This window comes from Salmo salar, chromosome ssa10 (genome assembly GCF_905237065.1).
Source record: "Salmo salar chromosome ssa10, Ssal_v3.1, whole genome shotgun sequence".
Taxonomy (NCBI): domain Eukaryota; kingdom Metazoa; phylum Chordata; class Actinopteri; order Salmoniformes; family Salmonidae; genus Salmo; species Salmo salar.
Genome location: NC_059451.1, coordinates 125,807,687 through 125,834,436, shown reverse-complemented (window position 1 = coordinate 125,834,436; position 26,750 = coordinate 125,807,687). Strand labels below are relative to the sequence as shown.

Sequence of the window (26,750 nt, the reverse complement as noted above, 5' to 3'; positions counted from 1 at the left end):
GAGTAAGGCAGAAACGCGTCGTGGCTGGGATACCTCTAGATCCGTTGTGTAGCTGTAAGGAAGGCAGGATCCACACGGACGTTGGAGGTATCTCCTTTTGGCTACTTATTTTACTTTGTACTTTTCTCTCCCCTTACTTTGAGTTTTACACAGGGACACACAGCATGGAAAATCCACGACAGCAGGGACTCTAAAGTCCACCTTTTACCTGAAACGGTACCACGAAACAGGCCCAGAAATTTCGATGGGGCAGAAAGATTCATTTAAGTCCTCTACATCTTTTAAGAGGAGACGCATAGCGGGGCCGGCCGAAAAAGTTTCGACCGGTAACCGAGTCTCACTGCGGATACGTCGCCTCCATTACGTACATAGCCATATTTCCAGGCTACAACACACCTAGAAACCCATCCCAAACCGGATGAATCTTACCCCTACCTGGACCAATAATTTTACCAACACCACCTAAGGAAAAATATTTCTCCAACAAAACGAAACCTTTCCAAAAAAGCGGCAAACCCCCACCATACCCGGGGATCCAGAGACCCGGCCATACCCCAACCAGGGTGGCACAGGGAGGACTCCCTTTGGGGAAACAAACCCTCCTAAACCTACCCCCACATCATACCCTTATATATATATATAAATTACTTTTTTCAGTCTCTCTACTTGGGGTTACCATGACCATGGACCCCTGGATAAATAGGATAATATAAATATTAACCTAAAAACATCCTCTCACCAACCTACCATCTTCAGAAAACATTTTAAACTTCTTTTTGGATATACCCACCTACACCCCCAACGGACGAGAAGTATTTTTTCTCCAACAACTCTGGGTACCCCGACCTTGGGGACTCCCCCGCAGCGATTGCTCTTCTAAGCAAAATAGGCCCTTCCACTCCCCGAAGGAAATCGCAGGGTAAAGTGGATAGACTGGACTCCTTCGGGACCTCTCCGAGACCCGTTGTGCAGACCGACAGGCCAACAATCTCAACCCCGCCAAATGAGGGCTCACGTACCGTGCTGGACGACTACCTACCCCAGTTTAGAATTGGATTGGTAGTATGTCCAGTAGCGCGTGTTTACTTCGTGTGGGTAGAGTTCTTTTAAGTTAAGGTAAAATGGTGCTTTGGGAGGTGGGCGGTGCCGCTGGAATTATCCCCGGGCCGGGAGATCCCTGGGGTGCCCAGATGATGTCTGGCGGAGCGTTTCATCCCACAGAACAATTTTTCACTGGGGAGACCTCGCCCGCCCGTACTCAGCCTGGACAACCGAAACACTTTTTGACCTTTCTGACTACGATAAAATTCATTGTCTAGGGATGACATACCACTGGTACACTACGATCCTGGAAGGGAGTCGCCCAATTGGTCACTGCCACCCGAACCACCGGATGACCCAGGACTACACTTGGGGCGGATGCACGACAACTGGGAGGTTTCCTCCTTGAGGGTTTCTTTGTCTGCTGAAACTCACAAGTATGACAGACTGACATGGCTGGTATGGAAACATGGCAACCAATCCGAGAAACCGGACCCTCATACAGTACGCGACTATGGTGTTTTGCCTGATCTTTAAACTACCATGTATCTACAAGGACGCTGGACGGAACTCCAATGGCGGATGCATGACAACCGTAAAGAGGGCTTGCCCTTTGGGTTTTTGTCTGCTCAAACCACTGGAAGTTCAATGACTTACCACTCGACAGGGACACATGGCAACCAACTGAGGGCCCGACCTACATAAGGTACGCAACTCGAGGGACTTTGCCTGATCCTACGCTGAGTATACCCAAACAGACCAGCTGGATTTGACTAGACATGGGTTGATTGGGAGTTAGGATCCTGGAAGGGAATAACTCTTAATTATACCAATGATTGAAAACATCCAGGACAAAAAGACAGATGGATACGGAAGTAGATACATAGACAACGTGGAGAAAAAAATAAGGATCAGATGGGGAGTAACTCCTAGGTTGAACCATGCTTTCCTCTTCTGTTGACAAACAGACCTTGAAAAGACTCACCTAAACTAACCCTAACCTTAACCCTTACCCTAACCCTAAACCTAACCCCTAACCTAACCCTAATCTTAACCCCAACCCTAACCCTAACCACTCTAACCCTAACCCTAACCCTAACCCTATCCCAACCTTAACACACTGGCAGGCCTCACCCAGAACATTAAAATTATACCGGGGTTAAATTTGAGGTTCATAAAATGAGGGGCTAATTGTCTATGTGCCCGTGCACTCTGTACTCCTTGTGGGTAACAGCTTCTTTTCCCCTTACCTAACCCTAACCACCCCTGTACATGGGGAGTCTGGCCTTTATCTGGTGGACTAGAAGGGGTATGGCCCAGAAGAGCGGTGTTGGGTTCCGGTGGAGGATATTCTGGATCCCAACATCATCCGTGATTTCCACCTTCGCCGCCCGGACTGGCCCGCTCCTCCTTGGGTCGTCCCTCTGGTCGCCGACGTCATCCTGCGGCTGGAGTCGCGCATCCAAGGGGGGTACGGTCATGTATCCTCCCCTCCAGCATTCGACGGTGCCGGTATACTGACCACTGGTCCTGATATCCATCATTACGTGCACCTGCACGTCATCATGATACTCACCTGGACTCCATTACCTTCCTAATTACCTCCCCTATGTCTGTCACTCCCTTTGGCTCTTTCCTCAGTCTGTATTGTTCCTGTGTTTATGCATAGACGCCACTGTTATGTTGTCTCGTTTCATTTTTGTTGTTTTATTAATTGTTTCACCTGGACCTGCTTCTCGACTCTCAGCGTCTCCGTTACATAAAGTGGCCAGTGATTTCAAGTCTATGTTTATGGGGCAGCAGCATCTAAGGTGCAAGGTTATGTAACCGGGTGGAAGCTGCCTAGTGATGGCTACATTAATAGTCTGATGGCCTTGAGATAGAAGCTGTTTTTCAGTCTCTCGGTCACAGCTTTGACACACCTGTACTGACCTCACCTTCTGGATGATAGCAGGGTGTACAGGCAGTGGCTTGGGTAGTTGTCCTTGATGATCTTTTTGGCCTTCTTGTAACATCGGGTGCTGTAGGTGTCCTGAAGGGCAGGTAGTTTGCCCCCAGTGATGCGTTGGGCAGACCGCTCCAACATCTGGAGAGCCCTGCAGTTGTGGGCTGTGCAGTTACCATACCAGGCGGTGATAAAGCCCGACAGGATACTCTCAATTGTGCGTCTGTAAAAGTTTGTGAAGGTTTTAGGTGCCAAGACAAATTTATTCAGCCTCCTGAGATTGAAGAGGCTCTATTGCGCCTCCTCCACACTGTCTATGTGGGTGGAACATTTCAGATTGTCAGTGATGTGTACGTCGAGGAACTTGAAGCTTTCCACCTGCTCCACTGCTGTCCCGTCGATGTGGATAGGGGGGTGCTCCTTCTGTTGTTTCCTGAAGTCCACGATCAGCTCCTTTGTTTTGTTGACATTGAGTGAGAGGTTATTTTCCTGGCACCACACTCCTAGTGCCCTCACCTCCTCTCTGTTGGCTGTTTCGTCATTGTTGGTAATCAGGCCTACTACTGATGTGTCGTCTACAAACTTGATGATTGAGTTGGAGGCATGCATGGCCATGCAGTCATGAGTGAACAGGTAGTACAGGATGGGGTTGAGCATGCACCCTTGTGGGGCCCCTGTCTTGAGGATCAGTGAACTGGAGGTGTTGTTTCCTACCTTCACCACCTGGGGACTGTCCGTCAGGAAGTCCAGGATCCAGTTGCACAGGGCGGGGTTCAGACCCAGGGCCCCGAGCTTAATGATGAGCTTGGAGGGTACTTTGGTGTTGAATGCTGAGCTATAGTCAATGAACAGCATTCTTACATAGGTATTCCTCTTGTGTAGATGGAATAGGGCAGTGCGATTGCATCATCTGTGGATCTACTGGTGTGGTAAGCAAATTGAAGTGGGTTTTGGGTGTCAGGTAAGGTAGAGGTGATCTGATCCTTAACTAGCCTCTCAAAGTACTTCATGATGACACAAGTGAGTGCTACCGGTCGAAAGTAATTTAGTTCAGTTACCTTGGCTTTCTTGTGTACAGGAACAATGGTGGACATCTTGAAGCAAGTGTGGACAGCAGACTGGGTTAGGGAGAGATTGAATATGTCTGTAAATACTCCAGCCAGCTGGTCTGCGCATGCTCTGAGGACATGGCTAGGGATGCCGTCTGGGCCGGCAGCTTTGCGAGGGTTAACAAGCTTAAATGTCTTACTCACATCTGCCACAGAGAAGGAGAGCCCACAGTCCTTGGTAGCTGGCTTCGTCGGTGGCACTGTGTTATCCTCAAAGCGGGTGAAGAAGGTGTTTAGCTTGTCCGGAAGCAAGACGTCGGTGTCCGCGACGTGGCTGGTTTTCCCTTTGTAGTCCATGATTGTCTGTAGACCCTGCCACATATGTTTTGTGTCTGATCCGTTGAATTGCGACTCCGCTTTGTCTCTATATTGACGTTTTGCCTGTTTGATTGCCTTATGTAGGGAATAACTACACTGTTTGTAGTTGGCCATATTCTCAGTCACCTTGCATGGTTAAATGCAGTGGTTCACACTTTCAGTTTTGCACGATGGCTGCCATCTATCCACGATTTCTGTTTAGGGTTGGTTTAAATAGTCACAATGGGTACAAGATCTCCTATACACTTCCTGATAAACTGAGTCACCGTATCCGTGTAATCGTCAGTGTTATTCTCGGAGGCTACCCGGAACATATCCCAGTCCGCGTGATCAAAACAATCTTGAAGCGTGGATTCCGATTGGTCAGCGTTGAATAGTCCTTAGCACGGGTACTTCCTGTTTGAGTTTCTGTCTATGGGAAGTGTCGTGACGTGACTACCATTAATGTGATGACTGTTATTTATCAAATCAATTAACTATGTTTCATTTTTACATGATTAAATTAATCATCTAGATGTTCCGCTAGCCGTAAATTGCAGAGCGGTGAAATTGCAGAGCGCGAAATTCAAATGAAATTATTAGAAATATTTAACTTTCATAAAATCACAAGTGCAATACATAAAAATAAAGCTTCACTTCTTGTTAATAAAGCCGCCGTGTCAGATTTCAAAAAGGCTTTACGGAGAAAGCAAAACGTGCGATTATCTGAGGACAGCGCCCCATCATACAAATGCATGACAAACATATTTCAAGCAGGGAGGTGTGACACGAAAGTCAGAAATAACGATGTAATTCATGCCTTACCTTTGAAGATCTTCTTCTGTTGGCACTCCAAAATGTCCCAGAAACATCACAAATGGTCCTTTTGTTCGATAAATTCCTTCTTTATATGCCCAAAATGTATATTTATTTGGCGCGTTTGATTCAGAAATACACCGGTTCCAACTCGCCCAACATGAATACAAAAATGAGTACAAAAAAAAAAATGCATGAAATGAAATGTTTAAAATGTATGCATTCACTACTGTAAGTCGCTCTGGATAAGGGCGTTTGCTAAATGACTTAAATGTACATTTTTACATTTACATTTTAGTCATTTAGCAGACGCTCTTATCCAGAGCGACTTACAAATTGGTGCATTCACCTATAATATCCAGTGGAACAACCACTTTACAATAGTGCATCTAAATCTTTTAAGGGGGGGGTTAGAAGGATTACCTTATCCTATCCCAGGTATTCCATGAAGAGGTGGGGTTTCAGGTGTCTCCGGAAGGTGGTGATTGACTCCGCTGTCCTGGCGTCGTGAGGGAGCTTGTTCCACCATTGGGGTGCCAGAGCAGCGAACAGTTTTGACTGGGCTGAGCGGGAACTGTGCTTCCTCAGAGGTAGGGAGGCGAGCAGGCCAGAGGTGGATGAACGGAGTGCCCTTGTTTGGGTGTAGGGCCTGATCAGAGCCTGAAGGTACGGAGGTGCCGTTCCCCTCACAGCTCCGTAGGCAAGCACCATGGTCTTGTAGCGGATGCGAGCTTCGACTGGAAGCCAGTGGAGAGAGCGGAGGAGCGGGGTGACGTGAGAGAACTTGGGAAGGTTGAACACCAGACGGGCTGCGGCGTTCTGGATGAGTTGTAGGGGTTTAATGGCACAGGCAGGGAGCCCAGCCAACAGCGAGTTGCAGTAATCCAGACGGGAGATGACAAGTGCCTGGATTAGGACCTGCGCCGCTTCCTGTGTGAGGCAGGGTCGTACTCTGCGAATGTTGTAGAGCATGAACCTACAGGATCGGGTCACCGCCTTGATGTTGGTGGAGAACGACAGGGTGTTGTCCAGGGTCACGCCAAGGCTCTTAGCACTCTGGGAGGAGGACACAAGGGAGTTGTCAACCGTGATGGCGAGATCATGGAACGGGCAGTCCTTCCCCGGGAGGAAGAGCAGCTCCGTCTTGCCGAGGTTCAGCTTGAGGTGGTGATCCGTCATCCACACTGATATGTCTGCCAGACATGCAGAGATGCGATTCGCCACCTGGTTGTCAGAAGGGGGAAAGGAGAAGATTAATTGTGTGTCATCTGCATAGCAATGATATGAGAGACCATGTGAGGATATGACAGAGCCAAGTGACTTGGTGTATAGCGAGAATAGGAGTGGGCCAAGAACAGAGCCCTGGGGGACACCAGTGGTGAGAGCACGTGGTGCGGAGACAGATTCTCGCCACGCCACCTGGTAGGAGCGACCTGTCAGGTAGGACGCAATCCAAGCGTGCGCGGTGCCAGAGATGCCCAGCTCGGAGAGGGTGGAGAGGAGGATCTGATGGTTCACGGTATCAAAGGCAGCAGATAGGTCTAGAAGGATGAGAGCAGAGGAGAGAGAGTTAGCTTTAGCAGTGCGGAGAGCCTCCGTGACACAGAGAAGAGCAGTCTCAGTTGAATGCCCAGTCTTGAAACCTGACTGATTAGGATCAAGAAGGTCATTCTGAGAGAGATAGCAAGAGAGCTGGCCAAGCACGGCGCGTTCAAGAGTTTTGGAGAGAAAGGAAAGAAGGGATACTGGCCTGTAGTTGTTGACATCGGAGGGGTCGAGTGTAGGTTTTTTCAGAAGGGGTGCAACTCTCGCTCTCTTGAAGACGGAAGGGACGTAGCCAGCGGTCAAGGATGCGTTGATGAGCGAGGTGAGGTAGGGGAGAAGGTCTCCGGAAATGGTCTGGAGAAGAGAGGAGGGGATAGGGTCAAGTTGGGCGGCCGGCCGTCACAAGACGCGAGATTTCATCTGGAGAGAGAGGGGAGAAAGAGGTCAAAGCACAGGGTAGGGCAGTGTGAGCAGGACCAGCAGTGTCGTTTGACTTAGCAAACGAGGATCGGATGTCGTCAACCTTCTTTTCAAAATGGTTGACGAAGTCATCCGCAGAGAGGGAGGAGGGGGGGGGGAGGAGGATTCAGGAGGGAGGAGAAGGTAGCAAAGAGCTTCCTAGGGTTAGAGGCAGATGCTTGGAGTTTAGAGTGGTAGAAAGTGGCTTTAGCAGCAGAGACAGAAGAGGAAAATGTAGAGAGGAGGGAGTGAAAGGATGCCAGGTCCGCAGGGAGGCGAGTTTTCCTCCATTTCCGCTCGGCTGCCCGGAGCCCTGTTCTGTGAGCTCGCAGTGAGTCGTCGAGCCACGGAGCAGGAGGGGAGGACCGAGCCGGCCTGGAGGATAGGGGACAGAGGAGATCAAAGGATGCAGAGAGGGAGGAGAGGAGGGTTGAGGAGGCAGAATCAGGAGATAGGTTGGAGAAGGTTTGAGCAGAGGGAAGAGATGATAGGATGGAAGAGGAGAGAGTAGCGGGAGAGAGAGAGCGAAGGTTGGGACGGCGCAATACCATCCGAGTAGGGGGAGAGTGAGAAGTGTTGGATGAGAGCGAGAGGGAAAAGGATACAAGGTAGTGGTCGGAGACTTGGAGGGGAGTTGCAATGAGATTAGTGGAAGAACAGCATCTAGTAAAGATGAGGTCAAGCGTATTGCCTGCCTTGTGAGTAGGGGGGGAAGGTGAGAGGGTGAGGTCGAAAGAGGAGAGGAGTGGAAAGAAGGAGGCAGAGAGGAATGAGTCGAAGGTAGACGTGGGGAGGTTAAAGTCACCCAGAACTGTGAGAGGTGAGCCATCCTCAGGAAAGGAACTTATCAAGGCGTCAAGCTCATTGATGAACTCTCCAAGGGAACCTGGAGGGCGATAAATGATAAGGATGTTAAGCTTGAAAGGGCTGGTAACTGTGACAGCATGGAATTCAAATGAGGAGATAGACAGATGGGTCAGGGGAGAAAGAGAGAATGTCCACTTGGGAGAGATGAGGATTCCAGTGCCACCACCCCGCTGGCTCGATGCTCTAGGGGTATGCGAGAACACGTAGTCAGACGAGGAGAGAGCAGTAGGAGTAGCAGTGTTATCTGTGGTGATCCATGTTTCCGTCAGCGCCAGGAAGTCTAGGGACTGGAGGGTAGCATAGGCTGAGATGAACTCAGCCTTGTTGGCCGCAGACCGGCAGTTCCAGAGGCTGCCGGAGACCTGGAACTCCACGTGGGTCGTGCGCGCTGGGACCACCAGGTTAGAGTGGCAGCGGCCACGCGGTGTGGAGCGTTTGTATGGCCTGTGCAGAGGAGAGAGAACAGGGATAGGCAGACACATAGTAGACAAGCTACAGAAGAGGCTACGCTAATGCAAATGAGATTGGAGTGACAAGTGGACTACACGTCTCGAATGTTCAGGAAGTTAAGCTTACGTTGCAAAAATGTTATTGACTAAGATGATACAGTACTGCTGGCTGGTGGAGTAGGCTAGCTAGCAGTGGCTGCGTTGTTGACTTTGAACGTGTAGCTGGCTAGGTAACCTCGGTAGTTTACATTATGTAAATGTAAATGACTACAAATTAACTAATAAGTTACCTGTAAACTTGGTCCAAACATTTCAAACAACTTTCCTAATCCATCCTTAGGTATCCTAAAATAATAAATGTAAATAATTGATACAATTTAAGACGGAATATACTGTGTTCAATAGCGGATAAAAACAACGTGGAGCGAGCTCCAGGTCGCGCGCAGCAAACAATGGCTTGACACTCACAAAGAACAGCCGTACTTCTTCATTTCTCTAAAGAAAAACATCAACTAATTTCTAAAGACTGTTGTCATCTAGTGGAAGCCATAAGAACTGCAACCAGGTTCCTCATAAATATAGTTTCCCATAGAAAATGAATTGAAAACACAGTGACCTCAATTTTTTTCTTTCCTGGATGGTTTGTCCTCGGGGTTTCGCCTGCCAAATGCATTCTGTTATACTCAGACATTAAGTGCCCTGTATGACAATTTGTTGTCCTTCTGTTGCATCTCTCTCGAAATTACAGCATCTGTGTGTTACGTGACACTTTCTAAGGCTTCCATTGGCTCTCTAAAGCCTTTAGAAAGCGGAATGACGGGTCTCCTGTCTCTGGGCAAAGTACAGCAGCAGAGTTTGTAAGTGGCCTGCCTGGGGACAGTGAGACTGAGATGCGCATTCACAAGACTTCTCCATTTTTTTCTTTCAGTCTTTGAATGAATACAACGTTGTCCGGTTGGAATATTATCGCTATTTTACGAGAAAAATAGCATAAAAAATTATTTTAAACAGCGTTTAACATGCTTCTAACCTCTCCAGCGTCTCGTCCCGTATGCGGGATCAAAATCCAGCGAAAACTCCAAGAGACATTAACATAACGAAATGTAATATTTATATTTTTTCAAATATAGGACTGTCTCATATCGTTTTATAGATACACCTCTCCTGAATCGACCCACGTCGTCCGATTTCAAAAAGGTTTTACAGGAAAAGCAAATCATTAGATTATGTTAGAGGAGTCCATCGTAAAAGCAGTAACATAGCCATTTTCCGACCAACCACATGCATCACAAATAACCAAAAAACAGCTAAATGCAGCACTAACCTTTTACAAACTTCATCAGATGACACACCTAGGACATCATGTTACACAATGCATGCATTCTTTTGTTCAATAAAGTTCATATTTATATATGAAAACAGCATTTTACATCGGCGTCTGACGTTGACTAACTATTTTCCTGTCAAATGCAATCCGGGGAAACAAAGCTACAATTTACTGAATTACTATTCGAAAACATTTTTAAAATGTAATATTGTCATTCTAAGATTTATAGATGAATATCTCTTGAAAGCACCTGTCATACCAGATTTAAAAATAACTTTACTGGGTAATCACACTTAGCGATAAAAGGGGATGCGATACTCAGAAAATTAGCTAGTAATTCCAGCTCGGCGACATCTTGGAACAATCGCATATCACATCTAATCTTGTATAATATTGTCAATAATCGCTTACCTTTAGTTGTCTTCATCAGAAAGCACTTCCAGGAATCCCAGGTCCACAACAGATGTATTTTCGGTCGAAAAAGTCCATCCTTTATGTTCCATTAGCTTGCTGTTGTTAGCGCGTCTGAATGCTGTATCCAAATGCTCTGCCGGGCGCGGGACAGCCGTTTCGAAATAAAACATTTTTTTCCCATTTAGGTTCGTTCAAACATGTCAAACGTTGTATAACATAAATCTTCAGGGCCTGTTTCAACAAGAGAGCCAATAAGATTCGAAGGGGACGATTGTATTGTGTTTCAAAACGTTTCCAAAGGTGGGGGTAGACAGGGCCGCCGGCGTCATAATGGTGATGGCCCTCCCCCTGTGACCAATTTCCAACGCGTCTCATTCACTGAGTTTCGACAGTAGAAGACTCAAAACACTTTGTAAAGACTGGGGACATCTTGTGGAAGCAATAGGAAGTGCTCAATGAACGATAGCTCACGGTGTGAATAATAGGCAACGACGTGAAGTTGAGTCCACAATTCAGAATTCCACTTCCTGTTTCAATCGGTCTCGGGGTTTTGACTGCCATATGAGTTCTGTTATACTCACAGACACCATTCAAACAGTTTTAGAAACTTTAGGGTGTTTTCTATCCACAGGTATTAATTATATGCATATCCTAGCTTCTGAGTTTGATTAGTAGGCCGTTGAAAATGGGCACAAATTTTTTTCCAAAATGCGCTGTGGCGCCCCCTATCCTAGGGTAACGTCAAGGTACGGTAATGGAATATTTTGAATTTCTTTGTCACGAAATGCGCTCGCGCGTTAACCTTCGAATAGTGACCTGAACGCACGAACAAAACTGAGGTATTTGGATATAACTATGGATTATTTGGAACCAAAACAACATTTGTTGTTGAAGTAGAAGTCCTGGGAGTGCATTCTGATGAAGAACAGCAAAGGTAATCCAATTTTTCTAATAGTAATTCTGAGTTTAGGTTGTCCCAAACTTGGTGGGTGTCAAATTAGCTAGCCGTGATGGCTGAGCTATGTACTCAGAATATTGCAAAATGTGTTTTGTCGAAAAGCTATTTTAAAATCTGACATAGCGTTTGCATAAAGGAGTTCTGTATCTATAATTCTTAAAATAATTGTTATGTATTTTGTAAACGTTTATCATGAGTAATTTAGTAAATTCACCGGAAGTTTTCGGTGGGTGTGCTAGTTCTGAACATCACATGCTAATGTAAAAAGCTGGTTTTTGAAATATGAACTTGATTGAACAAAACATGCATGTATTGTATAACATAATGTCCTAGGAGTGTCATCTGATGAAGATCATCAAAGGTTAGTGCTGCATTTAGCTGTGGTTTTGGTTTTTGTGACATATATGCTTGCTTTGAAAATGGCTGTGCGATTATTTTTGGCAGGGTACTCTCCTGACATAATCTAATGTTTTGGTTTTGGTTTTGCTGTAAAGACTTTTTGAAATCGGACAATGTGGTTAGATTAACGAGAGTCTTATCTTTCAAATGGTGTAAAATAGTCATATGTTTGAGAAATTGAAGTTATAGCATTTTTGAGGTATTTGTATTTCGCGCCACGCGATTCCACTGGCTGTTGAATATGGTGGGACGCAAACATCCCACTGGCCCAGAGAGGTTAAATGTTTCCCCTTACACCACTTGAGTGTTACTTTAGCAGTATGCTTAGGGTCATTGTCCTGCTGGAAGGTGAACCTACATCCCAGTCTCAAATCTCTGAAACTGAAACAGGTTTCCCTCAAGAACTTCCCTTTATTTAGCGCCATCCATTATTCCTTCAATTCTGACCCATTTCCCAGTCCCTGCAGATGAAAAACACAGCATGATGCTGCCACCACCATGCTTCACTGTGGGGATGGTCTTCTCGGGGTGATGAGAGGTGTTTGGTTTGCGCCAGACATCGCATTTTCCTTGATGGCCAAAAGCTTAATTTTAGTCTCATCTGACCAGAGTACCTTCTTCCATATGTTTGGGGAGTCTCCCACATACCTTTTGGCGAACACATTTTTACATTTTAGTCATTTAGCAGACGCTCTTATCCAGAGCAACTTACAGTAGTGAATGCATACATTTCATACCATAATTTTTGATCTGTACTTCTCCACAACTTTGTCCCTGACCTGTTTGGAGAGCTCCTTGGTCTTCATTACATTTGACATTTTAGTAATTTAGCAGACGCTCTTATCCAGAGCCACTTACAGTAGTGAATGCATACATTTATTTATTTTTTTATTTTTTTCGTACTGGTCCCCCGTGGGAATCAAACCCACAACCCTGGCGTTGCAAACACCATGCTCTACCAACTGAGCCACACGGGACTGGTGCTGCTTGCTTGGTGGTGCCCCTTGCTTAGTGATGTTGCTGACTCTGGGGCCTTTCAGAACAGGTGTGTATATATACTGAGATCATGTGACAGAAAATGTGACACTTAGAGTGCACACAGGTGGATTTTTTAAAATTAATTATGTCACTTCTGAAGGTAATCAGTTGCACCAGATCTTATTTTGGGACTTCATAGCAAAGGGGGTGAATACATATGCACACACCACTTTTCCGTTTTACATTTTTTCAACTTTTTTGAAACAAGTAATTTTTTTTCATTTCACTTCACCAATTTGGACTATTTTGTGTATGTCCATTACATGAAATCCAAATAAAAATCAATTTAAATTACAGGTTGTAATGCAACAAAATAGGAAAAACGCCAAGGGGGATGAACTTTTGCAAGGCACTGTATCTACTTACCTGCACACCAACCGACCCTCCTGTCGACCTACTCGACCACCAGTCCATCCATCAGGCCCGTCCGCACCTCCGTCCGCCCATCCGCTCTTCAATAACTCTACTATGACCACCATTGACTACAACGAGGACCCACAACACGACGGGGACCAACAACCCAAAGCAGTACAACCACAAGACCTCTGGAGGATCACACTCCAATTAGAAGGGGAGTCACCTCCCCCAAACCTTTGACCCTTGGCTCTTGCCGTTGCAGCGTTTGTGCACCGATCCACCCCTAGCAATTCAGGCCCGTCCGGAGATCTTAAGTAAGGCACACCCTACGGTAATATAACTAATATCCCCCAGCCTGAGGGACACGGACGGATGGTCCCCCCCTCACCCTCTCCACCCCTCTTTGGGACCGTGGAGGCGGAGTGCCCCTGCTGAGCTACGCCCAGAAAAGATGCCCCCAAACAAGGCGATGCTACCCCACACAATCAGAGCTCTTAGATATTGAAATAATATGCCAGACACTCTCACCTCTGTGCAGCGGGGGCTGGTTAACAGCCAAAGACATGCCTTCGCTCCCGGCGAGCCTCCTCGCAACCGTCCGCCTGACCCCCAAGTCGAGTATAGTCACTGGGGGTTTAGCACAAGAATGACAAGGTGGAACTTGGAGGCTTCAATGGAGTGTTGGTGAAATGGGCTTGTGGTGGTTTGGTGGTGTTAAGGTGTTGATCTGTGTACGACATCTAGTATGACTGTCTCTAATGTGTTGATCTGTATACAACATCTAGTATGAGGTTCTTTAATTAAACTGTTGGTCGGTATACAACATTTAGTATGAGGGTCTCTAAGGTGTTGATCTGTATAGAACCAGTGGTGGAAAAGTACTCAATTGTCATACTTGTGTAAACTAAAGACGCCTTAACAGAAAATGACTCAAGTAAAAGTGAAAGTTACCCAGTAAAATACTACTTGAGAAAAAGTGTCTGGTTTTATTAAGTACGGTGGTAGAAAAAGTACTCAAACGTCATACTTGAGTAAAATTACAAAGCAAAAGTAAACGTTATACATCAAATTCCATATATTAAGCAAACCAGATGGCACGATTTTCATATTATTTTTAATTACAAACAGACAGGGGCACACTCCAACACTCAGACATCCTTTACAAACACAGTATTTGTGTTTTGTCAGTCCGCCAGATCAGAGGCAGTAGGGATGACAAAGCGTTATATTGATAGGTGCCATAATTCTGTCCTGCTTTAGCTTTCGAATTGTAACGAGTACTTTTAGTTGTCAGGGAAAATGTATAGATTAAAAAGTACATTATTTTCTTTAGGAATGTAGTGGAGTAAAAGTAAAAGTTGTCAAACATATAAATAGTAAAGTAAAGTACAGATCCCCCAAAAAACAACTTAAGTAGAAATTAAAAGTATTTTTACTTAAGTACCTTACACCACTGTATAGAACTTCTAGCATGAGGGTCTCTATTTAAGGTGTTGCTCTGTATACAACATCTAGTATGACTGTCTCTAAGGTGTTGCTCTGTATACAACATCTAGTATGACTGTCTCTAAGGTGTTGCTCTGTATACAACATCTAGTATGACTGTCTCTAAGGTGTTGATCTGTATACAACATCTAGTATGACTGTCTCTAAGGTGTTGATCTGTATACAACATCTAGTATGACTGTCTCTAAGGTGTTGCTCTGTATACAACATCTAGTATGACTGTCTCTAAGGTGTTGATCTGTATACAACATCTAGTATGACTGACTGTCTCTAAGGTGTTGATCTGTATACAACATCTAGTATGACTGACTGTCTCTAAGGTGTTGATCTGTATACAACATCTAGTATGACTGACTGTCTCTAAGGTGTTGATCTGTATACAACATGAGCCAAGGGGGATGAATACTTTTGCAAGGCACTGTAGCTTTAGGTATTTTGCATTTTGATACGGGGGTCACCAAAACAGAAAGAGAAATTCAACACTGTTTTGTCAATCAATCATCGATTATCAAGTTGAAATCAATAGCGAGAGAGGGGGGTTGCATATAGTGTTAAAACTAACACAGATCATCTTAATTTAGGATGATTGTAAATTATCAAATATGTCTTACTAGATATTTAAAGAATGCTCCTAAACACAATTGAACCAGGTACCTTAGACTAGAGCATCCATAGGGTCTGGCAGCAGGTTGCATGATTAACATCCCTAGTGAGTGCAGAAATATTTGTCATTTTTCATACAGTCCTCTATGGGAATTGAACCCACAACCCTGGCATTGCACACACCATGCTCTACCAATTGAGCCACACAGGACAGAAGAAACATGCAGACAGACAGACGGACAGATGGACAGACAGACAAACAGAGAGAGAGAAAGAAAGACAGACAGAATGAGAATATCCAAATTGTTTATTTGAGTACATGTTTATCAGGGTACACACACACACACACACACACACACACTGTCTCTCTCAATTTTATTCAGTTCTCTCTCTAAGTGCAGTGCTGGGCCAGACAGTCGCAGGCGGTGACAGACAGAACGTTGTGATGTGTCAGTGTTCCATTAGAACACAGCAGTGGAACGCTCAGAGGCTTTGTCGCCACAGAAGCGCAACACACACACTCCCTCTCCACAGCGTTAGTCTCTAGGGAATATACACTCTTACTACGACACTTCCCCTGAGAGAGAGAGAGAAAGAGGTGTTGGGAGAAAAACATTATAAAATCAATATACACAAAAACAAGTGTGCAGTTAAAAATGGCAATAAACACACACATTTCTTTCCTCAGGGCCGTGGGGTTAGACAGGGATGCAGCTTGAGCCCCACCCTCTTCAACAAATATATCAATGAATTGGCAAGGGCACTAGAACAGTCTGCAGCACCCGGCCTCACGCTAATAGAATCTGAAGTCAAATGTCAAATGCCTACTGTTTGGTGATGATTTGGTGCTTCTGTCCCCAACCAAGGAGGGCCTTCAGCAGTACCTAGATCTTCTGCGCAGACCTGGGCCCTCTGACAGACCTGGGCCCTGACAGACCTGGGCCCTGACAGTGAATCTCAGTAAAACAAAAATAATGGTGTTCCAAAAAAGGTCCAGTAGCCAAGACAACAAATACAAATTCTATGTAGACACTGTTGCTGTCACACCCTGATCTGTTTCAGGGTGTTACCTGTCTTTGTGCTTGTCTCCACCCTCCAGGTGTCACCCATCTTCCCTAGTATCCCCAGTGTATTTATACCTGTGTTTTTTCCCGTGCTCCTGTCTTTCTCTAGTTCCTGATTCCCCGGGTTTGACCATTCTGCCTGCCCTGACCCTGAGCCTGCCTGTCGTTCTGTACCTTGTCACACCTCCCTGGATTACTGACCTCTGCAAGCCCTGACCCTGAATGCCGTTCTGTACCTTTCAGACTCTACTCTGGATTACTGACCTCTGCCTGCCCTTGACCTGTCATTTGCCTGCCCCCGTTTTTGTAATTCACTTTTGCTATTTCAAAACTGTCTGTACCTGGGTCTTTTCCTGAGCCTTGATAGTTGCCCTAGAGCAATTGCCTTCTACGCCATCAAAAGAAACATAAAACTCCACATCCCAAATAGGATCTGGCTAAAAATACCTTAACCTGTTAGGGCTAGGGGGCAGCATTTGCACGTCTGGATAAAAAAAATGTACCCGATTTAATCTGGTTACTAATCCTACCCAGTAACTAGAATATGCATATACTTATTATATATGGATAGAAAACACTCTAAAGTTTCTAAAACTGTTTGAATGGTGTCTGTGAGTATAACAGAACTCATTTGGCAGGCAAAACCCTGAGACATTTTCTGACAGGAAGTGGATACCTGATGTGTTGTATTACCTTTAAACCTATCCCATTGAAAAACACAGGGGCTGAGGAATATTTTGGCACTTCCTATTGCTTCCACTAGATGTCACCAGCCTTTACAAAGTGTTTTGAGTCTTCTGGAGGGAGATCTGACCGAACAAGAGCCATGGAACGATGATGTCCCATTAGACACCTGGCGCGCGAGTTCATGTTGGGTACCCTCGTTCCAATACGTTATAAAAGAGTATGCATTCGTCCACCTTGAATATTATTCATGTTCTGGTTAAAAAAGGCCCTAATGATTTATGCTATACAACGTTTGACATGTTTGAACGAACGTAAATATATTTTTTTCCCCTCGTTCATGACGAGAAGTCCGGCTGGCTTAGATCATGTGCTAACAAGACGGAGATTTTTGGACATAAATGATGAGCTTTTTTGAACAAAACTACATTCGTTATGGACCTGTGATACCTGGAAGTGACATCTGATGAAGAGAATCAAAGGTAATGGATTATTTACATAGTATTTTCGATTTTAGATCTCCCCAACATGACGTCTAGTCTGTATCGCAACGCGTATTTTTCTGGGCGCAGTGCTCAGATTATTGCAAAGTGTGATTTCCCAGTAAGGTTATTTTTAAATCTGGCAAGTTGATTGCGTTCAAGAGATGTAAATCTATAATTCTTTAAATGACAATATAATATTTTACCAATGTTTTCTAATTTTAATTATTTAATTTGTGACGCTGACTTGACTGCCGGTTATTGGAGGGAAACGATTTCCTCAACATCAATGCCATAGTAAAACGCTGTTTTTGGATATAAATATGAACTTGATAGAACTAAAAATGCATGCATTGTCTAACATAATGTCCTAGGAGTGTCATCTGATGGAGATTGTAAAAGGTTAGTGCATCATTTTAGCTGGTTTTATGGTTTTGGTGACCCTGTCTTTGACTTGACAAAACATTACACACAACTCTTGTAAATGTACTGTCCTAACATACTCTAAATGTATGCTTTCGCCGTAAAACCTTTTTGAAATCGTAAAACGTGGTTAGATTAAGGAGATGTTTATCTTTCAAATGGTGTAAAATAGTTGTATTTTTTAAAAATTTGAATTTTGACATTTATTTGGATTCAAATTTGCCGCTCTTGAAATGCACCTGCTGTTGATGGAGTGCACCACGGGTGGCACGCTAGCGTCCCACCTAGCCCATAGAGGTTAACCTGTTATGGCTAGGGGGCAGTATTTTCACGGCTGGATAAAAAACGTACCCGATTTAATCTGGTTACTACTCCTGCCCAGTAACTAGAATATGCATATAATTATTGGCTTTGGATAGAAAACACTCCAAAGTTTCTAAAACTGTTTGAATGGTGTCTGTGAGTATAACAGAACTCAAATGGCAGGTCAAGACCTGAGAGATTCCTTTACAGGAAGTGGCCTGTCTGACCATTTCTTGAACTTCTTTGCCATCTCTATCTTTTACAAAGGATCTCTGCTCTAACGTGACACTTCCTACGTCTTCCATGGGCGCTCAGAGCCCGGGAAAAACCTGAATGTCGTCATCCCAGCCCCAGGCTGAAACACATTATCGCCTTTCTCAAGTGGCCGATCAAGGGACTGTGGGCTTAGGCGCGTGCCCTGGCCGCCCCCGTCTTTGTGATTTTTCCTCTGTTTGCCGAAAAGGAGATTCCCGGTCGGAATATTATCGCTTTTTTACGAGATAACTTGCATAAAAATGTATTTTAAACAGCGGTTGACATGCTTCGAAGTACGGTAATGGAATATTTCGAATTTTTTTGTCACGAATTGCGCCATGCGCACGACCCTGATTTACCATTTCGGATAGTGTCTGGGACGCACGAACAAAACGCCGCTATTCGGATATAACGATGGATTATTTTGGACCAAACCAACATTTGTTATTGAAGTAGCAGTCCTGGGAGTGCATTCTGACGAAGACAACAAAAGGTAATCAAACTTTTGTAATAGTAAATCTGATATTGGTGAGTGCTAAAATTGCCGGGTGTCTAAATAGCTAGCCCGTGATGGCTGGGCTATGTACTTAGAATATTGCAAAATGTGCTTTCACCAAAAACCTATTTTAAAATCGGACATATCGAGTGCATAGAGGAGTTCTGTATCTATAATTCTTAAAATAATTGTTATGCTTTTTGTGAACGTTTATCGTGAGTAATTTAGTAAATTGTTAGCAAATTCCCCGGAAGTTTGCTAGTTCTGAACGTCACATGCTAATGTAAAAAGCTGTTTTTTGATATAAATATGAACTTGATTGAACAAAACATGCATGTATTTGATAACATAATGTCCTAGGTGTGTCATCTGATGAAGATCATCAAAGGTTAGTGCTGCATTTAGCTGTCTTCTGGGTTTTTGTGACATTATATGCTAGCTTGAAAAATGGGTGTCTGATTATTTCTGGCTTGGTACTCTGCTGACATAATCTAATGTTTTGCTTTCGCTGTAAAGCCTTTTTGAAATCGGACAGTGTAGTTAGATAAAGGAGAGTCTTGTCTTTAAAATGCTGTGAAATAGTCATATGTTTGAAAAATTGAAGTTTTTGTATTTTTGAGGAATTTGTAATTCGCGCCACGCCTATCATTGGATATTGGAGCAGGTGTTCCGCTAGCGGAACGTCTAGATGTAAGAGGTTAATCAGTTATATAACACATTGCCCTCTATGGTTGTGAAGTCTGTGCCCTCTATGGTTTTAAAGTCTGGGGTCCACTCACCAACCAAGAATTCACAACATTGGACAAAGACACAATTGAGACTGCGTGTAGAATACTGCAAGAATAACAGAACCAGGACTATACACGCTAGTTATCAAAATCTAGAAAACAAGCTGTTCAATTCTACAACCACCTAAAAGGAAGCGATGCCCACACATTCCACCACAGAGTCCTCACCTACAGAGAGATTAACCTGGAGAAGAGTCCCCTCAGAGCCCTCACCTACAGAGAGATTAACCTGGAGAAAAGTCCCCTCAGAGCCCTCACCTACAGAGAGATGAACCTGGAGAAGAGTCCCCTCAGAGCCCTCACCTACAGAGAGATTAACCTGGAGTCTCCCCAGAGCCCTCACCTACAGAGAGATGAACCTAGAGTCCCCTCAGAGCCCTCACCTACAGAGAGATGAACCTGGAGAAGAGTCCCCTCAAAGCCCTCACCTACAGAGAGATTAACCTAGAGTCCCCTCAGAGCCCTCACCTACAGAGAGATTAACCTGGAGTCCCCTCAGAGCCCTCACCTACAGAGAGATTAACCTAGAGTCCCCTCAGAGCCCTCACCTACAGAGAGATTAACCTAGAGTCCCCTCAGAACCCTCACCAACAGAGAGATTAACCTGTTGAGGCTCGGGGGCAGTATTGAGAAATTTTGAAAAAAATATGTGCCCATTTTTAACTGCCTCCTACACCAACTCAGAAGCTAGGATATGCATATTATTAACACATTCGGATAGAAAACACTCTGAATTTTCTAAAACAGTTTGAATGGTGTCTGTAAGTATAACAAAACTCATATTGCAGGCAAAAACCTGTGAAAAATAGATAAAAAAAAATTTGAATTTTGTGACTGTACTATTTAGTGTCATTGTTTTATAGATACCATAGTGAGAAAGGATTCATTTCGCAACTCCTACGGCTTCCACTAGATGTCAACGATCTTTATAAAGTTGTTTGAAGCGTCTATGATGAACAGAGACCGGATGGCAATGAAGAGAAGTTGACCTCCCTGGGATGTCGTCACTTCATTATTGGCTGCACCTGCGCAATCATGTGATGCGATACATTTTTCAAAGACGTTTTTCAAGACACAGGAGAGGTCGGGTTGAAACATTACTGATGTTTCACGTTAAAAATGGCTCTAAAGATTGATGCTAAACAACGTTTGACATGTTTGAACAATGTAAATAGATTTTTTTTTACTTTTCGCCGTGACTCCCCCGCGCTACTTTTTAGTAGCCTACCGAAGCGCTAACAACATGGAACAACTTGGAGTTATTTGGACATCAATTATGAACTTTGTCAAAAGAAACCACATTTGTAGTGGACCTGGGATTTCTAGAAGTGCCAATGGATGAAGATAATCAAAGGTAAGGGAATATTGACAATAGTAATTTTGATATTACATGGTTACATATGGTGCTAACCTGTATAGCCTAGCCTATTGTTCTTAGCACAGCACCCGGTTTATTGCAAATTGTGATTTCCCAGTAAAGTTATTTTGAAATCTGGCATTGCAGTAGCATTTACGAAATGTTAAACTATGAATATTTGAATGACAATAATATAATTTACCAATGTTATCGAATAGTAATTTTGTGATTTGTAACGTTGTTCACCGGAAGCATTTGAGAGAAAAAAAATCTGATTTTCACCGCTTCGGTAAAATGCTGTTTTTGGATATAAATATCAACTTGATGGAACAAAAAATGCATGTATTGTGTAACATAATGTCTTAGGAGTGTCATCTGAGGAAGATTGTCAAAGGTTGGTGTATAATTCTAGCTGGTTATCCGCTTATGGTGACGCCTGTGTTTGAATTGACAAAACATTACACACAGCTATTTTCAATGTACTCTCCTAACATAACCTAACTTTATGCTTTCGCCGTAAAGCCTCTTTGAAATCGGACAATGTGGTTGGATTTAGGAGATGTTTATCTTTCAAATTGTGAGAAATAGTTGATTGTTTGAGAAATTGAAATTATTAGATTCTTGCAGTTTTTGAATTTCCCGCCGTGGTCTCTTGACAATGAATCCCGATATCGGGATAAGATCCCCAACAGGTTAACCTAGAGTCCCCTCAGAGCCCTCACCTACAGAGAGATGAACCTGGAGAAGAGTCCCCTCAGAGCCCTCACCTACAGAGAGATGAACCTGGAGAAGAGTCCCCTCAGAGCCCTCACCTACAGAGAGATGAACCTGGAGAAGAGTCCCCTCAGAGCCCTCACCTACAGAGAGATGAACCTGGAGAAGAGTCCCCTCAGAGCCCTCACAGTAGTGTAGGGTTAGTTATATTCTCACCTCACAGTAGTGTAGGGTTAGTTATGTACTCACCTCACAGTAGTGTAGGGTTAGGGTTAGTTATATTCTCACCTCACAGTAGTGTGGGTTAGGGTTAGTTATATTCTCAGTTCACCGTAGTGTAGGGTTAGTTATATTCTCACCTCACAGTAGTGTAGGGTTAGTTATATTCTCACCTTACAGTAGTGTAGGGTTAGTTATGTACTCACCTCACAGTAGTGTAGGGTTAGGGTTAGTTATATTCTCACCTCACAGTAGTGTGGGTTAGGGTTAGTTATATTCTCACCTCACAGTAGTGTGGGTTAGGGTTAGTTATATTCTCAGTTCACCGTAGTGTAGGGTTAGGGTTAGTTATATTCTCACCTCACAGTAGTGTAGGGTTAGGGTTAGTTATATTCTCACCTCACAGTAGTGTAGGGTTAGTTATGTTCTCACCTCACAGTAGTGTAGGGTTAGGGTTAGTTATATTCTCACCTCACAGTAGTGTAGGGTTAGTTATGTTCTCACCTCACAGTAGTGTAGGGTTAGGGTTAGTTATATTCTCACCTCACAGTAGTGTGGGTTAGGGTTAGTTATATTCTCACCTCACAGTAGTGTAGGATTAGTTATATTCTCACCTCACAGTAGTGTAGGGTTAGGGTTAGTTATATTCTCACCTCACAGTAGTGTAGGGTTAGTTATATTCTCACCTCACAGTAGTGTAGGGTTAGGGTTAGTTATATTCTCACCTCACAGTAGTGTAGGGTTAGTTATATTCTCACCTCACAGTAGTGTAGGGTTAGTTATATTCTCACCTCACAGTAGTGTAGGGTTAGTTATATTCTCACCTCACAGTAGTGTAGGGTTAGTTATATTCTCACCTCACAGTAGTGTAGGGTTAGGGTTAGTTATATTCTCACCTCACAGTAGTGTAGGGTTAGGGTTAGTTATATTCTCACCTCACAGTAGTGTAGGGTTAGGTTTATATTCTCACCTCACAGTAGTGTAGGGTTAGGGTTAGTTATATTCTCACCTCACAGTAGTGTAGGGTTAGGGTTAGTTATATTCTCACCTCACAGTAGTGTAGGGTTAGTTATATTCTCACCTCACAGTAGTGTAGGGTTAGGGTTAGTTATGTTCTCACCTCACAGTAGTGTAGGGTTAGGGTTAGTTATATTCTCACCTCACAGTAGTGTAGGGTTAGTTATATTCTCACCTCACAGTAGTGTAGGGTTAGGGTTAGTTATATTCTCACCTTACAGTAGTGTAGGGTAAGTTATGTTCTCACCTCACAGTAGTGTAGGGTTAGGGTTAGTTATGTTCTCACCTCACAGTAGTGTAGGGTTAGTTATATTCCCACCTCACAGTAGTGTAGGGTTAGGGTTAGTTATGTTCTCACCTCACAGTAGTGTAGGGTTAGTTATATTCTCACCTCACAGTAGTGTAGTGTAGGGTTAGTAATATTCTCACCTCACAGTAGTGTAGGGTTAGTTATATTCTCACCTCACAGTAGTGTAGGGTTAGTAATATTCTCACCTCACAGTAGTGTAGGGTTAGTTATATTCTCACCTCACAGTAGTGTAGGGTTAGTTATATTCTCACCTTACAGTAGTGTAGGGTAAGTTATGTTCTCACCTCACAGTAGTGTAGGGTTAGTTATATTCTCACCTCACAGTAGTGTAGGGTTAGGGTTAGTTATATTCTCACCTCACAGTAGTGTAGGGTTAGTTATATTCTCACCTCACACTAGTGTATGGTTAGGGTTAGTTATGTTCTCACCTCACAGTAGTGTAGGGTTAGTTATATTCTCACCTCACAGTAGTGTAGGGTTATGGTTAGTTATATTCTCACCTCACAGTAGTGTAGGGTTAGTTATATTCTCACCTTACAGTAGTGTAGGGTAAGTTATGTTCTCACCTCACAGTAGTGTAGGGTTAGTTATATTCTCACCTCACAGTAGTGTAGGGTTAGGGTTAGTTATATTCTCACCTCACAGTAGTGTAGGGTTAGTTATATTCTCACCTCACAGTAGTGTATGGTTAGGGTTAGTTATGTTCTCACCTCACAGTAGTGTAGGGTTAGTTATATTCTCACCTCACAGTAGTGTAGGGTTAGTTATATTCTCACCTCACAGTAGTGTAGGGTTAGTTATGTACTCACCTCACAGTAGTGTAGGGTTAGTTATATTCTCACCTCACAGTAGTGTAGGGTTAGTTATATTCTCACCTCACAGTAGTGTAGGGTTAGTTATATTCTCACCTCACAGTAATGTAGGGTTAGTTATATTCTCACCTCACAGTAGTGTAGGGTTAGGGTTAGTTATATTCTCACCTCACAGTAGTGTAGGGTTAGGGTTAGTTATATTCTCACCTCACAGTAGTGTAGGGTTAGGGTTAGTTATATTCTCACCTCACAGTAGTGTAGGGTTAGGGTTAGTTATATTCTCACCTCACAGTAGTGTAGGGTTAGGGTTAGTTATATTCTCACCTCACAGTAGTGTAGGGTTAGTTATATTCTCACCTCACAGTAGTGTAGGGTTAGGGTTAGTTATGTTCTCACCTCACAGTAGTGTAGGGTTAGGGTTAGTTATATTCTCACCTCACAGTAGTGTAGGGTTAGTTATATTCTCACCTCACAGTAGTGTAGGGTTAGGGTTAGTTATATTCTCACCTTACAGTAGTGTAGTGTAGGGTTAGTTATATTCTCACCTCACAGTAGTGTAGTGTAGGGTTAGTAATATTCTCACCTCACAGTAGTGTAGGGTTAGTTATATTCTCACCTCACAGTAGTGTAGGGTTAGTAATATTCTCACCTCACAGTAGTGTAGGGTTAGTTATATTCTCACCTCACAGTAGTGTAGGGTTAGTTATATTCTCACCTTACAGTAGTGTAGGGTAAGTTATGTTCTCACCTCACAGTAGTGTAGGGTTAGTTATATTCTCACCTCACAGTAGTGTAGGGTTAGGGTTAGTTATATTCTCACCTCACAGTAGTGTAGGGTTAGTTATATTCTCACCTCACAGTAGTGTATGGTTAGGGTTAGTTATGTTCTCACCTCACAGTAGTGTAGGGTTAGTTATATTCTCACCTCACAGTAGTGTAGGGTTATGGTTAGTTATATTCTCACCTCACAGTAGTGTAGGGTTAGTTATATTCTCACCTTACAGTAGTGTAGGGTAAGTTATGTTCTCACCTCACAGTAGTGTAGGGTTAGTTATATTCTCACCTCACAGTAGTGTAGGGTTAGGGTTAGTTATATTCTCACCTCACAGTAGTGTAGGGTTAGTTATATTCTCACCTCACAGTAGTGTATGGTTAGGGTTAGTTATGTTCTCACCTCACAGTAGTGTAGGGTTAGTTATATTCTCACCTCACAGTAGTGTAGGGTTAGTTATATTCTCACCTCACAGTAGTGTAGGGTTAGTTATGTACTCACCTCACAGTAGTGTAGGGTTAGGGTTAGTTATATTCTCACCTCACAGTAGTGTGGGTTAGGGTTAGTTATATTCTCAGTTCACCGTAGTGTAGGGTTAGTTATATTCTCACCTCACAGTAGTGTAGGGTTAGGGTTAGTTATATTCTCACCTCACAGTAGTGTAGGGTTAGGGTTAGTTATATTCTCACCTCACAGTAGTGTAGGGTTAGTTATATTCTCACCTCACAGTAGTGTAGGGTTAGTTATATTCTCACCTTACAGTAGTGTAGGGTTAGTTATGTACTCACCTCACAGTAGTGTAGGGTTAGGGTTAGTTATATTCTCACCTCACAGTAGTGTGGGTTAGGGTTAGTTATATTCTCACCTCACAGTAGTGTGGGTTAGGGTTAGTTATATTCTCACCTCACAGTAGTGTAGGGTTAGTTATATTCTCACCTCACAGTAGTGTAGGGTTAGTTATATTCTCACCTCACAGTAGTGTAGGGTTAGTTATGTTCTCACCTCACAGTAGTGTAGGGTTAGGGTTAGTTATATTCTCACCTCACAGTAGTGTGGGTTAGGGTTAGTTATATTCTCACCTCACAGTAGTGTGGGTTAGGGTTAGTTATATTCTCAGCTCACCGTAGTGTAGGGTTAGTTATATTCTCACCTCACAGTAGTGTAGGGTTAGTTATATTCTCAGTTCACCGTAGTGTAGGGTTAGGGTTAGTTATGTTCTCACCTCACAGTAGTGTAGGGTTAGGGTTAGTTATATTCTCACCTCACAGTAGTGTAGGGTTAGTTATATTCTCACCTCACAGTAGTGTAGGGTTAGTTATGTTCTCACCTCACAGTAGTGTAGGGTTAGGGTTAGTTATATTCTCACCTCACAGTAGTGTGGGTTAGGGTTAGTTATATTCTCACCTCACAGTAGTGTAGGATTAGTTATATTCTCACCTCACAGTAGTGTAGGGTTAGGGTTAGTTATATTCTCACCTCACAGTAGTGTAGGGTTAGTTATATTCTCACCTCACAGTAGTGTAGGGTTAGGGTTAGTTATATTCTCACCTCACAGTAGTGTAGGGTTAGTTATATTCTCACCTCACAGTAGTGTAGGGTTAGTTATATTCTCACCTCACAGTAGTGTAGGGTTAGTTATATTCTCACCTCACAGTAGTGTAGGGTTAGTTATATTCTCACCTCACAGTAGTGTAGGGTTAGGGTTAGTTATATTCTCACCTCACAGTAGTGTAGGGTTAGGGTTAGTTATATTCTCACCTCACAGTAGTGTAGGGTTAGTTATATTCTCACCTCACAGTAGTGTAGGGTTAGTTATATTCTCACCTTACAGTAGTGTAGGGTTAGTTATGTACTCACCTCACAGTAGTGTAGGGTTAGGGTTAGTTATATTCTCACCTCACAGTAGTGTGGGTTAGGGTTAGTT

At 43.6% G+C, this 26,750-nt stretch overlaps 1 protein-coding gene across 1 annotated transcript in view; it reads right to left on the bottom strand.

Annotated features, from left to right (window-relative positions):
• Positions 1-15,419: 15,419 nt before the first annotated feature.
• vwf (von Willebrand factor) overlaps positions 15,420-26,750 on the bottom strand; it is a 168,686-nt gene continuing 157,355 nt past the window's right edge. Inside the window, exon 54 of the mRNA XM_045688600.1 lies at positions 15,420-15,707. Coding sequence (XP_045544556.1) covers positions 15,522-15,707 — 186 coding nt within the window. The 3' untranslated portion in view covers positions 15,420-15,521. The remainder of the gene's footprint in view (positions 15,708-26,750) is intronic.